This window comes from Mchenga conophoros, linkage group LG12 (assembly GCF_057382185.1).
Source record: "Mchenga conophoros isolate Kocher_MC1m ecotype Shallow Benthic linkage group LG12, M_conophoros_male_GT1.1, whole genome shotgun sequence".
Taxonomy (NCBI): domain Eukaryota; kingdom Metazoa; phylum Chordata; class Actinopteri; order Cichliformes; family Cichlidae; genus Mchenga; species Mchenga conophoros.
In genome coordinates, this window is record NC_140537.1 from 39,324,147 (window position 1) to 39,340,095 (window position 15,949).

Below are 15,949 nucleotides of genomic sequence, written 5' to 3' on the forward strand. Positions count from 1 at the left end.
CGCAGAGTCAGAAGATCCGGGATGCCGGACACAAGATGGCGGCTGACCAGTAGCAGAGGAAGGTGAACAGGTGAGACGGAGGTCAGGTGATGTCCTTATGGTACTGGTCACTGTTATCAGTACAAAATGAACACATAACTACAGGGTATCGAACACATCTGGCAGGCAAGGAGGTGCCTCACTGATGGAGACGAAGAAGAGGAGCAGGAGACGGACAGATGGACACTGAAAGTAGAGTGATGACATCATCCTACTGTCGCCGTGGCAGCTGTCCACTTGGTTTAGTTCAAGACTTTTACTTTGAAAGGAGTAATTTCCTGTATCCTTGCTTAGAGGATGATGATGATGAAGAAGATTGGTTTTTGGTTTGAAATTAGGTTGTGCTTCCTGTTTGCGAGCTGCATGAATTCAAAATAAAAGTTTCGTGAGGTTTTCACATAGGGTCAGAGGCAATGCCTAAGCTTTGGTCTGAACACCTGAAAGATGTCCTCAGACTCGCTTTACGTTCATGAAATGATCGTCAGGTCCTCTACATAAGCAGCATTACCTCTGGAGCAGCAAATTCCATACCATAATTCACACACTGTCCATAGCAACATCAGCGTGACTGGGGAAAAGCTTCAGATCAGATGTTCATGAGGAGTGTGACGGGTTTAAACTTGAGGTGAGAACTCTAAATCACACCCTGATCTTTATGAACCGAGATCAGGCTCTATGCTGCTGCTTCATGATGGTTGTGGAGGAGGAGAATGTCAGCTGTGTGCTCCTTCTGAAAACCTTTTAAAGTGAAAGGACCAATCAGTTCCTTTATAATGAACTGATGGGTTTTTTCACTGAGGAAGGACAAAGCGGAAGGACTATTCAACTACAGACACAAACAGTCATGGGCACTCTGACCCCGCCCCCCCCCTGTCTGTGGTCAACTGCAGTGGTTTATCTGGGTGTTACTTTGTGTTTGTGTGTGTGCTAATTGAGCTTTCTACAGGAACTGGTACACGCTAACCATGTTCACATGTTTAGTTTCTTTAGATCTGTCAGATGATCGCAGCTCACTAACCTCCTTATCTTCATGTCTGTACGGCCCAGCCACCACGTCCAGCTTATCCACAGGACACCAAAGCGTTCCGAGGCCAGCCAGTGTAATCTCTCCGGCTTGTCCTGGGTCTACCCCAGGAGCCTCATTTCCTTGGGACATGCTTGAAACACCTCAGTCAGGAGGGACCCTGAAAACATCCTTGCCAGCAGAGATGGGTAATCTGATTACTTTTTTCAAGTAATAAGTAATTGATTACAATTGCAAAAAAGTAATTAGATTACTGTTGTTTTCCCATAAGAAAACTGCGGGGGGGTTTTTCTCTTTTTCTTTTTATTGTGTCCTGTCTGGCACTGTAGCAATCAGAATTATTGTCTAAGGCCAAGAAAAATGCCCAACAGAATTAGTTTCCCAAGTGGGCCTTTTGCTATACTGGTCCAGTTGATTGTCATAGTTTATTTGATCTTTATTAGTTATTTTTATTCTAAGTTATTGTAATCAGGCCAGACTGGATGGAAAAGAAAAACAAGAATAAAAGTTCAGAAGAAAGTTAACCGAAGGAAAGGGAAAGAAAAAGGAGAAAAGAGACGGAGAGAAACGATAATGAAAATCTGCTTCATCACCTTTGTCTTTGTGTCTTTTTTGTTTTTCCTCTTTTTCTTTTCCTGGATCACCTTTTGAGAAAGAAAAAAGAAAACAAGCAGAAGAGAACAAGAGTAATAGAATAAACAACATCACAATGATATATGGGAATATGACAGTAAATACTAAATATTAAACATTATTGTGCAGCACATAAGATCGACAGCACACAGTGTGCTTTGAGGTAGGAGCCAAAAAGGGTGTAGTTTGTGGGTGTGATCACCCGTGTGTACACCTGTGAGCATGGATGCGCTTGTTTTTAAAAGGTTCCTTCATGTAATGATCTGCTAGAGGGTGTGGGGGGGCCACAGCCCCGTCCTCCAGGGCATGAAGCAGGTATGGAGGAGATCAAAACTCCAGACATCCAGAGGCCCCCAGAACACAAGAGACCAAGGAAGACTAACAGAGGGGCAGCCGTGTTACTAAACGGTGATGTTGTTTGTGAGTGTCTCATGATGATGACGTCCAAACGTGCGACGTCCATGGTAACAGACGCGTGCAGATCAACAATGGATAATATGGAGTGATGGAGAGAGTATGACCATGCAGCGTTTAAAGTGTGGAAGTAATCACATTACTTTGAGTTTGATTGTATAAAAAGTGACACAAACATTAGCGTCCGCTGTTCACTCTGCGTGGGAAGAAAACTTCTTTGTACAGCGAAAAAAAAATTAAACTTCAAAACTGAGCGAGCAGCGAGCACGCTGCCAGGGGAATGTGACACTCACAGAGAAACTGTCACAACGGGACTGAACGGACTCACGCGCAGGCTCTAGGTCGTGAAAGCACAAGAGTCTTTATTATGATACACCAGGTGATTATTTACAAAAGTGAGGGGAAAGCCGGGCTCCGGGGGTCCACACACGAACGGGAAAGACGGCGATAGTCACACACACACACACACTCCGTCCACTCCTCACGCTCCTCTTCACACTCCAATCACTCGGGTAACACAGGGGTTGATCCAGGGAATCTGTACACAGAGACACGAAGGGATTGTAAGGCAAATCGCTGTGAAAACACTCTAGAAGTAATTGAGCTGGGGTTACACTGACGAGGGTCGGCAACGGTCCAGCAACGAGAAACACAGAGCTGCCATCTTATAAAGGAGCTGGAACACTCGTGATGAGCCACAGGTGCGTGGGCCAAGGGCAGGAGCCCACAGGTGAGCTCCGCCCAGGCAGAGGGAGGAGGGAAAGAGGGGAAGGGAGAGAGCAGGAACAAAAAAAGAATACAAAAACATATGTAGCCATATGTCTGTGAAGGTTCTCAGTCATCCAGGTCATCGTAGTCGAAGGAGCTTGCAAAGAAAAGCGTCTGGACTTCTTTAAGTTGCTTGAAGACGTTTCACCTCTCATCCGAGAAGCTTCTTCAGTTCTAAGGTCAAATGGTGGAGAGTCCCAGATATAAACCTAGTGGGAGTGACCACCCACAGAGGGACAAAAGGACCCCCTGATGATCCTCTAATCGCCTGAGCCAAGGTGTGAAACTGGGTGCGGGTCCCAATCAGCCAGAGTTTCGGGTGAGCTCATTGTGAAACCTGGCCCCACCTTATCATGCGAATTCCTGAGGTCAGATGGCCCAGGATGTGAGTGGGCGTTAAGGCGTCTGGGAAGGGATCTCAAAACTGGATTATAGATGGCAGAGAGTTGGTGTCGTAAACCCCCGCCTCTGTTCAAAGATGGTCGCTCACAGTGGACATAGATGCTTCTTTCACTCCTCTTTCAAACCATCTGTCCTCTCTGTCCAAAATGTGAACATTGGCATCCTCGAAAGAGTGTCCTTTATCCTTAAGATGCAGATGGACTGCTGAGTCTTGTCCTGTGGAGGTGGCTCTTCTGTGTTGTGCCATGCGCTTGTGAAGTGGCTGTTTGGTCTCTCCAATGTAGAGGTCTGGGCATTCCTCGCTGTACTGTACAGCATACACCTGCATCATCAGCAGTTTTGGCTTGCGTAAAAATTACCGTATCATCCGCATACATAATCGTGTCCACATTTTTGCACACATTAGGCAAGTCATTTACATAAAGTGAAAATAACAGGGGGCCTAGAATTGAACCCTGGGGGACACCTTGCGTACAGTAAAGGGTGACTTGCTATTCTTTATTTGCACGCATTGTTTTCTATCTGATAGATAAGACTGTATCCATTTAACAATGTGATTACTAAAGTTAAATGTCGACAGTCTAGACAAGAGCTTAAGATGATTCACAGTGTCGTACGCACGCTTGAAATCAAGAAAAACAGCCGCAACATAACTGCTCTTGTCTAAGTAAGACTTCACTCTCCGCAATCCGAATTGCATAGGGTGCAAACCCGGATTGGAGTCATTAAGATGTTTGATGATAGAGTTAGGAACCCACTTTTCTGCTATCTTTGAAAAGATAGGGAGTATGCTAATAGGTCAATAATTAGCAGGGTCTGTTTTATCACCCGATTTATAAATTGGTGTAACTTTTGCCACCTTCCAACTCAGAGGAACGACTGCCTGCGTGATTGATAAATTAATAAGATGGGTCACAGGCACCAAAAAACAAGATTTATAATGCTTCAAGAAATTGGTATCAAATCCAAACTCATCCCTTGCGTTAGAACTTCTTTTGGAGTTTGTACGTGCTGCTTTGTCTGTAGGGGCCACCGTAAATATACTTTTATTTATTCACTCCACATAAAATGTAATAAATAAATCATATAATACAAAAAACAACTAATCACAGTTCAACTTTTAACTATTTAAATTTTCAGCTTTTTCCTTTTAAGCAAATTTAAAGTGAAACAACACAATTAAATATAAATTAAAATATGAAAACAAAAAGAAGATGCACATTCTCTGTCATATGGACCTGCATGAATAACTACTGCCCCGCCCCCCTCTACCCAGCACAAAGCACAAGGCTTGCGTGCAGAGTGAAGCGGGAAAAAAGGAGCGAGAGAGAGAGAGAGAGAGAAAGGGGAGGGGGGGGGGGGAGAGACAAAAACCACGGCTCCCAGTAAGGAGCCGGCTCGCGTCGTTCACTTCAACGAGCCGGCTCTAAGAGCCGTTTCGTTCGCGACCGACACATCACTACAAGACAGCGAGACCAAGACGAGACTAAGACCAAGACCACGTAAAAGTGGTCTCGAGACATCCAACTCTAAGTAATAGTAATAAATTACACAGCAAAAGTACATTCATGTAGTTGTAAAAAGCATGATAATATATCAAGTAATCCAAAGTATTCAGAATACATTACTCTTATTGAGTAACGTAATGGAATATGTTACAAAATACATTTTGGGCCATGTAATCTGCAATTTATAGTGGAGTACATGTTAAAAGTAACCTTCCCAACACTGTTTAATAGATCTCTCTGCTCTCTTCCACAGCATGTCTTTATCCTGTCTTCCTTCTCTCACCCCAACCAATCACAGCAGATGGCCCCGCCCCTCCCTTAGCCTGGTTCTGCCGGAGGTTTCTTCCTGTTAAAAGGAAGTTTTTCCTTCCCGCTTTCGCCAAAGTGCTGCTCATAGGGGGTCATATGATTGTTGGGTTTTTCTCTCTATGTATTATTGTAGGGTCTACCTTACAATATAAAGTGCCTTGAGGGATTGTTGTTGTGATTTGGCGCTATATAAATAAAACTGTATTAAATAATTCTTCATTCTGCAAACCCAGCATGTGATTTGATCATGTGTGTGTGTGTTGTTTCCATTGGGTTTTGAGAGTTATAAACTTATTTTGGAAATCCTGCAGTCTGACCTCATGTGTTGCAAAAAATAACCTCTTCTCTAAAAGGAAGACATGACGTCATCAAACAGGAAGTATAGTTTAGTTATTGTAAGAAGAGCGCCCCTGCTGATCAAATATCACCATGAACATGTAACGTCAGCTGCAGGTAATTTCGTCACGCTTTGCTTTGTGCAGAGGCAGGGTGGGCCTGCTACTACGCATGCGCACAACTCTCGCAATCTGAGCATCTCCTCACTGATGACAAAGGGTGCTCCGGGGACGTGCTGCGCGTGACCGCGTTCTTTGCTTGCTCAGATGCAGCAGAGACATACAGGTGGAGGTGAGACTGACGGAGCTCCGTGTGTGTAGGTCGGTGAGGTGGAGGATGCGTGCCGTGGGCTGCAGCAGCTGATCACCGGTACCGAGACGAAGAGCGCGAGGAAGGACCAGAGGAAGAACCATGAGCTGCAACTGGGGCACCGAGCTGTGGGTATGTGCACGAGCCGCACCTGAGAGCTTCGCACCGGTAACCTGTAACCGTGTGTGTGTGTGTTTGTGTGTGTGTGCGCGCGCGCGCAGCCTCGTTCTTCTGTCTGCTCTGCCATAGCAACACGATGAATGACGACAGAAGCGCGAGCTACAACCTCCATGATGGTGCAGCACGCGACTCTTACACACACGTTTTTATATCATAGTGAGGACATCTAATTGACATAATGCTTTCCCAGCTGCTTCCCACCCTAAACATAACTCTGACGCTAAAACCACATCTTCAGTCTCAAAAATGTCTTCAAACTCGTGGGGACGGGTGCTTTGTCCCCGTGACTGTTGGCCCTCACAAAGATATGTAAACATAGTACACACACACACAGTCTAGACTCTAGAGAGGGTCCGGTCCTGATCCTTGGAGCAGATTCTGCTAGTGAGTTACCATGGTAACAGCATCTGTGAACCTAACCTGCTGACAGGTGTTCTGCCTCCCCTCCTGCTGCACCAGAAGCAGCCGACTGACCTTCTGTTTTATAAAGTGGCCTCAGTTCAGTTCAGTTTTATTTACACAGCACCAAATCACAACAGCAGTCGCCTCAAGGTGCTTTATATTGTACAGTAGACCCTACAATAATACATACAGAGAAAAGCCCAACAATCATATGACCCCCTATGAGCAGCACTTTGGCGACAGTGGGAAGAAAAGCCTCCCTTTTAACAGGAAGAAACCTCTGGCAGAACCAGGCTCAGAGAGGGGCGGGGCCATCTGCTGTGATTGGTTGGGGTGAGAGAAGGAAGACAGGATAAAGGCGTTGGTCGTGTCCAAATTCATGGGCTGCATCCTCCTGAGGACCCGGCCTTCGCGGTCTACGTGGGCCGGGTCCTCAGAAGGTCGGGTAGGCCGGAAGTAAACGGCTGGGGAAATTGGACGGTCTAGCCTTCTGATTAGCGTCACCGCTGTCTCTGTGGAGTTTAATAAACTCGGCCGTCTGCTTCTTGCTATCTAAAATATAACAGGACACTGGTGTAAATTCTCGACCATCTCATACTTCTGTTTAATCAGATTTCTTTTTGACGTTTAGTCAGCTGTGTAAAAACCAAGGAGGAACCCACCCGGGGGATTAATAAAGTTTTATCTAATCTAATCTAATAACTTTAATCTCAGCCAAACTGATTTACTCATGAACAAATAAAACACTGAAAAAAGACCAACAATAACATTTTTAGGTTGTCTAAGTGACTTATATATCACGTTTAACCTGAGTAGCGAAGGTCCGCGGTGATCTGAAAATGATGTGCCGGGAGTTGTGACGTTCTCGGCGGCTTCAGTGACCCTCGAGCTCCCGGCTCGCTATGGAGCTGATGGGTAACAGACGTCTCCGAAAACGTCGAAGCGCTTTTGCAAATATGCGATATCTTGATAAACCGAGCAGATATTTGATGTTTACACAGCTACTTTCTCGCCTGAAAATATGTTAAAAGTTTATTTTGTGACCCAGAAAGATTAATAAGAGTAATTTTAAAACTTAGTAGCGGCCGCCATTGTTGGAAACTTTGGCTGGGCCGCGCTATGAATTCTGGGATATGGTAGGTCACAAAGGACACACCCGACTAGGGCTGGGTATCGTCACTGATTTCTAGAATCGATTCAATTCCAATTCACAAGGTCCCAAATCGATTCGATTTAAATCTGGGAAATTTTGACAGTCAGAAATATTATAATTCAGATCAGTACATTTACATATTTTTGTATCAATAAAAAGGAAGCTGACACACGCAAGACTTTATCACAGGTGTGAGCGTCACAGCAGATGCTTTTGTGTCAAAGTAGCTGAAGATAAAACGCAGAAAAACATGAAAGTGGTTTTCCTGGCCTGGGATTTTATAAAAATATATCAAAAACGAAAGAAAATTATTAATCAACATATGAACATTACCTCTGAAGTTACAGCGGTTTTATTAGAGACACGGCGTTTTGCATTTTGAATAATTTTAAAAAGTTTAAATTTGTTCAGTATTGAACAGCAGAAATGAGGTTTTCTTTTCGGAAAATGTAAAAGGGAAAAAAACAGCAGCCGACAGCCTGTAAACAACAGTAGACTGGTGCGTAACAAGCAAGCGAATAATGAAGAAAGGGAAACTGATCTTGAAGTACAGAGAGAGAGAGAGAGCTGTGCATCACGGTGGAAGCAAAACAGTAAAAGTCAGAGTGAATTCATGACGATGTTTATGTGAAGCGTAGTTTGGATCTTCTTTTGCTGCTGGTTCGGTCAATATTGTTTGGAGAGACATCAAACTAACAGCTTTAGAATCAGCGCATAAAGGGCGTGAACACAAAGCGCCGACCCGCCGACACATCAGAATCAGCGAGCTGTCGGCTTTCAGCCCCGACCGTGAGAAAGGCGACATCTAACTGATTCTGATCCGCGGGTCGCGCTGTGTGTTTAAGGCTATGTGCAGAATTCGTGTACCTTCTCTCATTTACTGTCTTAACTGTTTGGTGGTTCTTGAAATTTTGTGAGATGTCACCTGAGATTCTGGCATTTTGGGCAAAATAAATTTATATTAAAAAATCGATTCAGGATTTTAATGAATCGATTTTACGTTATCCAAGCCAGAATCGATTTTAATCGATGAATCGATTATAAAAACCCACCCCTACACCCGACCCATCCTTCAAATTCGGGGAAAAGGAGGACGCATTAGTCGGCTGCATTCGGAGGAGTCTACGAATTTGGACAGCCTTCGGCGCGTCGCTGTGACGTAATCGGCCTACAAATGCGGCCTCGGGAGGATGCAGCCCATGAATTTGGACATGACCGTTGTGTGTGAGCTCACAGGATCAGGAAGTTCAGATTTGATGGTCCATGTTTGTTTTTCCCATTTCTTTGAGGGCCTGTGAGACCAAACTCACAACACTACTTGTTGGAGATTATGTATCGAAATTTCAGGAGTGGGACCACGCCTCCAAATATGCTCCTTCCGGTCCTCATCTGTACAGGTTCCCCCAGTTCTGCAAGCTGTCATTCTCGTTTACGTGCTCCTCCCCTTTTCAATTCTGTAACTTCTTCACTTCTGTTCAGTACGTGGGGATCTGCCGGGCCCGGGAGCCGTCGCCAGTCCGCCTCAAAGCCTTCCCCAAACCGCAGCTCAGCTCATGCCCAAGCATCACCTTTACCTACTAAAACGCTGTCAAACATAAAATGAGGACGTGGGTCCAGCGAGTAAATTGTTATTTATGCTGTGCTTCAGGTGAGTGTCAGAGGTCAAAGGTCACACTAACATCAGTCTGCTGTTTCAGGATCAGTTTGATAACTTGGAGAAACACACGAGCTGGGGGATCGACTTCCTGGAGAGATACACTAAGTTTGTAAAAGAGCGCGCCGACATTGAGCTGAGCTACGCCAAACAGATCAGGTATAGTCCTTAAACCAAGACCTGAACCATCACGACCATGTAAAACTCCTGGAAAACCTGAATTTAGTTTGTCACATTTGTTAAAGTCAAACTGTGAGGAGGTTTGGAGACAACTCTTTAAACTCCTTCAAATAAATAACAATACCTGATCAGTCAGTTTATCATTAGTATCTGGATTTACTCACAGTGCAGATGATGTGTGTGTAAAACTGATTACCTGAGTGTTACCTTAATGTCTCATTTCAATAAAACCCCAAAAGTCTGTACTACCTGTGTGTCTCACCTGTGTGTCTCCAGAAGTTTGTCGAAGAAGTACCACCCCAAGAGGAACAGAGAAGATGAGAGCAGGTGAGTCTTTACCTGTTTGTACCGAGTTCACCCACGAGTCAAACTTCGTAGTACGGGTCAGTCAGGAACGCTGCAGAAAACCGCAGCTTTGGCAAATACACGATCGCGTTGTGTGAAATCGCAGTTTTGATCAGAAAATGCTGGTTCAGATGTTTCTGCTTGCAATGAAAACACTTGCACTTTGCTGAGCGTGCTCCCTGAGGAGTGGTCGATCGGCCCATACTGCCTACAGTAAATGGACTCACTCCCGGAGTCTCTTCAGAACCTCTTCAGAAATTTGTAGGCACAGGCAAGGGGCGGAGGTGTCCCCTGCCTGCAGAGGGTGGTAGCCATAGATTGGAGGGTTCTGTGGTCGCCGCATCTCTGCTTGTTAGTTCTGCTGGCATCATCAGGCACCGACCTCCACCTCACATTGACAGACTCGAGGTTAAAGTCGGCACCTGCAACTCTGAGGAAATGGTTGTCAGCTGGACACGGGTGCAGTGCTCGGTCTGGGTCAGGTTTGAGTTCCGGTGGAGAGTGACGCGCATGCACCATCAAACTACGGCCGCGCGCTTTGACCGTGAGGTGAAAATGTGCTTCCTGTGAAGTGTGTGTGAGCTGAGCTGGCCAGCCGACTGGTTGTTTCAGGTACACCTGGTTTGTGGCGTTTGCGGCGACTCTGCAGCAGCTGAACGAACTCGCCATCCAGAGAGAAGATCTTGCTGAAAACCTGAACGCACAAATTGTCTGCGAGCTGACACGATACACTCAGGAGCTGAAGACTGAGAGGAAGTCTGTGAGTGCGCACGCACACACACACACACACACACACACACACACACACACACACACACACACTCGTCAAGTCCAGTGGGTTTATTGTCACAGTGGTACAGTACACAGTGAAGCAGCTTCCACATCACTCTACCCACTGCAGCGTGTGTATACATGTTGATGATCATGTTACCTGTGTCTGTGATTTTCATCAGAAGGTTCAAACAAACTAAAATAGAAATAAACTCTAGGAAGTAAAATTTGATTCACTTTGATTTACTTTAAGTCAAAGTGAGAGCTGATGATGAGGATGATTTCTTCAAACCAACAATGTGTCTGAGGGAAATATTGACACTGGTATTCAGTGACTGATTTACTGTTTGATTATTGCAGTCTGGACTGGAATCAGGCCCATGGTCACCAGGGTTGGCCACGTCCACACTGTGGCTCTGCAGGATGTATGTTGCCTCCTAAGCCGTACACAGAGCAGTGATGATGCTCTGTCCGTGAACGTGCCCGACCGTGTTTTTATGCACCAAAGTTATTGCGATGCATTGCTAGTGACATTGTGAGTTCTGACATCCAAGTTCCAGGTATCGTGTCATAAGCCCGCCCTCTCTGCTGCTCAGCAGAATGTGGCGGTTTGAAGGAAGCGTGCTGCCCAAAGCTGAACATCAGACACATCGGCTCAGTTACCCAGCTCCCAGCTGCTCTGCCACATGGAGCCCACACATCACCCCACATTTGGCAACGTGTGGTGAGCATGGCTGAGGCATGCTCTGACATAGTCCCGTCATTCCGAGAGCTGCAGATGTGCCACATGTGGGCCAAACTTATGTCACTTCCTGGTCAGAAACTCGTCCTTAACCCTCTCTCACCCTGATGGTACTTAAATGTGCGACAATGCCAATAACACAGATGTAGGAGTGGGACTCGATTAAAAAAAATTATCTAATTAATTAGAGGCTTTGTAATTAATTAATCTCGATTAATCACATTTAATTGCACAAGAACATTTGACCCAAAACACAAATGTTTTTTTTTTATTTAAAGGGTTTTAATGGGCGACAGAATGAATTAATAGATATGGACATGAATATTATAAAGTCAAGCTCTTTTAATTTATGGAAAAAAACATTTAAACTGCATGTCAGTCCTAGCAACGCACTTCCTTCTTCTGTGTGCATCAGTGTAATCGGTATACCAGCAAATCGTGCATTGACAAAAGTTCCCCTTGGAAGGCAAAGTGCAATTAAATGTCTTATTTTTTTCAAATTAATTAATCGCAATTAACGCGTTAAATTCTCACCCCTAAATTAAAGATGAAGTTACCATAGTAACTTAGTCACACTAACATAGCTGATTTATGAAGTTCTCTTTAAAATAAAAGACATTAGGCACAGACTAATAAGCTGGACTTCCTCTTCCTGGGGAAAGTGCACGTAACACTTTCCACCCCCCAACCCCATTGTCCTTTATTGGATACGTCTGCAGCAGGAGCCAGTTACACCAGGCTGATCCTTCCGTCCACCAATCACATCCGAGCCCCTGGACAGGTGAATTGGCATATGCAAATTCAGAGATCACGAATAAACAACACACAGCAGCATTTTGGATTAACTGCAAATGGAAGAAAGCAGTCTTACATATTTGTTTAATATGTGCATTGAAGGACATGTCCTGGTCAAAAATGACTCCAAGGTTCCTCACAGCGTTACTGGAGGCCAAGGTAATGCCATCCAGAGTAAGAATCTGGTTAGATACCATATTTCTAAGGTTTTCAGGGCCGAGTACAATAGTCATGGGATTTCTGGCTCTTTTTAGAGAACCAGCTCTTTCGGCTCCAAACTGGCTCTTCAGGTTGTTTTGTTGCTTTAATTAATTTATTATTAACAATAATATAAAATTATGCACAAAAGGAATTACTAATGTAAAAAAAGTGGTTTTATCTATATATGCTTATATATAAATATATGTGGTGGCCCCTAGAGACAAAGCACGTACAAACCCCAAAACACATTTCTAGCGTTATTCAGGGCCGAGTACAATAACCTCAGTTTGATCTGAATTAAGAAGCAGAAAGTTAGCGGCCATCCAGGGGTCCGTTCTTCATACCTCGCTTACTACATCCAAGATCAAATCATCGCGCTAACTTTGAGCTCACTATCCCGGTTCTCCGAACACACCTGTTGTTGACGATTAGTATAGCTGGATGAAGTAATGTGAGATCACTGGGTGGCTTAACAGGGGCTACGCATCGATAGTAGAAACATTGATCGGCAACCCTTTGATTGGTTGGCAAAAAGTATTTTTCCGCAGCAGAGCAAGAACTCTTGATTGAGGGATTTCAGGAGTTTCAGAGTTTAATTAAAACGCAAGGGAACACTGCAAAGGCTGCAAAAGCAAGGAGAGAGGGCTGGCAGAAAGTTGCTGACAAATTAAACTCGTAAGTAATTTAATAATAATAATAATAATGGATTGGATTTATATAGCGCTTTTCAAGGCATCCAAAGCGCTTTACAATACCACTATTCATTCACTCTCACATTCACACACTGGTGGAGGCAGCTACGGTTGTAGCCACAGCTGCCCTGGGGCAGACTGACAGAAGTCAAGCTGCCATATCGCGCCATCGGCCCCTCTGGCCAACACCAGTAGGCGGTAGGGTAAATTTATTATATTATATTACATTATATCCTCTTTCACATTAGAGCCACGACAGGACCCACTAGAACATGGGAACAAGTAAAAGTGAAATATAAGAATATTCTACAGAATGGTAATATTTATCACTTATATTGCTTTTAGTCTCTTGAAAAGAGACCCTGAAATAATCTGTTTGTTTGTTTATAACAGCAACCAAGAAAAGGGCAGAGCAAAAAAAGACAGGTGGTGGTCCTGCACCCCCTCGTCAACAAGTTGGTTAAGTAAATAATACCCTCACGGGAAAATCGATATCTCTCTATGAGCACACTGTCGCGCTGAGCTAAAGGATCCTGTCTATCCCGCAATATACGCTGGATTCTGAAAACTCTCCTTATCAATCTTGCACCTTCTGCAATGGGCTGCTCGCGTATACGGACAGGACATGGCTGCGACAGACTTCCCAAATCCACCTTCGCTTTCATAGCCGTGGTCTCTCATCTTGATTACATGAAGTGATTTACTATTACTACTCTAAAATATGAATTACATCTGAAATAATCAAATACATGTAATAGAATGATTAATAGTACATTTCCCTTTTTTTACGAAATGACCTGTATGTATCTGTGTGACATCAATAAAAGGATCAAGTGCTGCATTATCTTTAGTTACATTGATAATATTTATTTATGGTGAAACAGTGGTAAAATATCGCTGTTGTTTTCGTATAAATGAAGCGGACATACCTGAGTGGCCGCGATCTAATCTTGTTTACATAAAGTAAGCCTGCTCCCGAGCAGGTTTACGCTTACGGCTCTGTTGCTATGGCAGCAAGTCCCGGATGAGCTTCGGAGAACCGAACGATCCAGGATCACGCGAAATCGTCAACAATCAAATCCAGCTAACTCACTTAGCGCGGTACGAAGAACAGACCCCAGGTCTTTAAGACATTCCTGCAGTTTAACTCATTGCTTTGTGTTATCTGGCTTCATGGTAAATGGTAAATGGCCTGTATTTGTATAAAGCGCTTTGGGGTCCTTAGGGACTAGTAAAGCGCTTTACACATCCAGTCATCCACACATTCACACACTGGTGCTGGCAGCTACATTGTAGCCACAGCCACCCTGGGGCGCACTGACAGAGGCGAGGCTGCCGGACACTGGTGCCACCGGGCCCTCCGACCACCACCAGTAGGCAACGGGTGAAGCGTCTTGCCCAAGGACACAACGACCGAGACTGTCCAAGCTGGGGCTCGAACCGGCAACCCTCCGATTACAAGACGAACGCCAAACTCTTGAGCCACGATCGCCCCACCATGGATAGATAGAGCTGGGTGTCATCAGCATAGCAGTGTAAATGTATGCTATGTCTTCTAATGATACTGCCTAAAGGAAGCATGTATAATGTAAACAGAATTGGTCCTAGCACTGAACCCTGTGGAACACCATAACTGACCTCAGTGTGTGAAGAGGACTCTCCATTTTTATTTATACTCTTCTTTGCCAATTGATCTTTCCAATTTAACTTCAGTACTTTCTCCAAACCATCAATGTGTCTTATAGACCATCCTAAGACTGCTTTGAGCGCCTTGAGACAACTGTTGTGATTTGGTGCTATTCGATTTAAACAAAGCAAATGGTGGTGGATGGAGCAGCTACAGAGATTTTTCTTTTTCATGTTTGAAGTTTGTTGATCAGGTGCTGATGAAGGACTTCTGTCAGCTTTTTCCCAGTAAAGGTTTTAATGGTGATTACAGGAACAGCTGCTGTTTTGGACGCTAGGAAACAAAACTTTCACTCCACCTGAGCTCACTCTTTGCTTTTTGCAGATGGGCCACGGCTCCATGTTAAACTATGACAGCGTCATCTTCACTACTGCTGTATTATCAGTGTTCTTGTTTAAAATTGGAGGCTGTGTAGGCTTAATGCTGTCTTAGTTTTTATTCTCACACGTGCTCCTAAATACGTTGTTTGTTTTTAGACGCAAATGTGGGTGAGCACTACAGAGGCATGCATTAAAACAAAGCATTGAAGCAAAGAGGGGGCGCGAACATTTTTCTTGTAAAACGAAGGGAGGCCTAGCAAAAAAAGTTTGGGAACCACTGAGCTAAGCTAGCAAAACCCTGCAGACACAGTGAGGGAATGCTGTGGATGCATTTAGCGAGTTAATCAACAAAGAGTGTGCTTCAGATCAAGGACGTGAAGATTACACTGTGAAATAAGGAGTTATCTATAAGTTTTTAATTAAATTGGTGACACAAAAACACCACTGTGTGTTGGAACAGAGAGTGACACTCTACAGCAGAGAGAGTCAACGCCAAGTGGCAGCACCTCCACACACACACACACACCTGATTTACTGCAGTTTATATTGTGTTTTATGCGCTGCTGTGTAAACATGTTCGATGTTTGTGATTGGTCAGATGCTACAAACACCGCCCCTTTCAAGTGAACACTCCTGTAGCTAGTAGGGGTGCAACGATACACAAAATTCACGGTTCGATATTTTTTCGATACAAAAAAATGTTCATGCTTTTTTAATTTGCTATTTATTAAAATTATAAATATATATTTTAACTCAAGCGTTCAGTTTTTAAATTTAATGTTGCTGAAACAACAAAGGGATAAAATAATAAATCTATCTGATGGAGAAATCACTCATCTTTGGAAAAGAGAGTTTATTACAGAGAAATGGCTCTTTCAAAATAAAAGCTATACTACGCGCTTCTTCTGGGCTATATTCTCAGCAGCATATTAAACATATCAGGTCCCCATAAGGAGAATCATGTGCTAACGGCTGTCTAAATGACTCGGGTAAAGTTTGTAGCGTGCGTGCTTGTTGTTTTTGTCTGCTTCCACTTGTCTTTGCACTAGGATGATGTCGGTGTAAATGTGCAGTCATATTCGTTG

The 15,949-nt window shown here is 44.1% G+C and overlaps 1 protein-coding gene across 1 annotated transcript in view; it reads left to right on the forward strand.

The window, feature by feature from the left end:
- The first annotated feature begins 5,608 nt into the window (after positions 1 to 5,608).
- The window catches only part of fnbp1a (formin binding protein 1a), a 40,657-nt gene continuing 30,316 nt past the window's right edge, over positions 5,609 to 15,949 (forward strand). The window contains exons 1-4 of the mRNA XM_085295799.1: positions 5,609 to 5,874; positions 9,175 to 9,290; positions 9,588 to 9,638; positions 10,269 to 10,416. Of these exons, the coding sequence (XP_085151925.1) occupies positions 5,845 to 5,874; positions 9,175 to 9,290; positions 9,588 to 9,638; positions 10,269 to 10,416 (345 nt within the window). The 5' untranslated portion in view covers positions 5,609 to 5,844. The remainder of the gene's footprint in view (positions 5,875 to 9,174; positions 9,291 to 9,587; positions 9,639 to 10,268; positions 10,417 to 15,949) is intronic.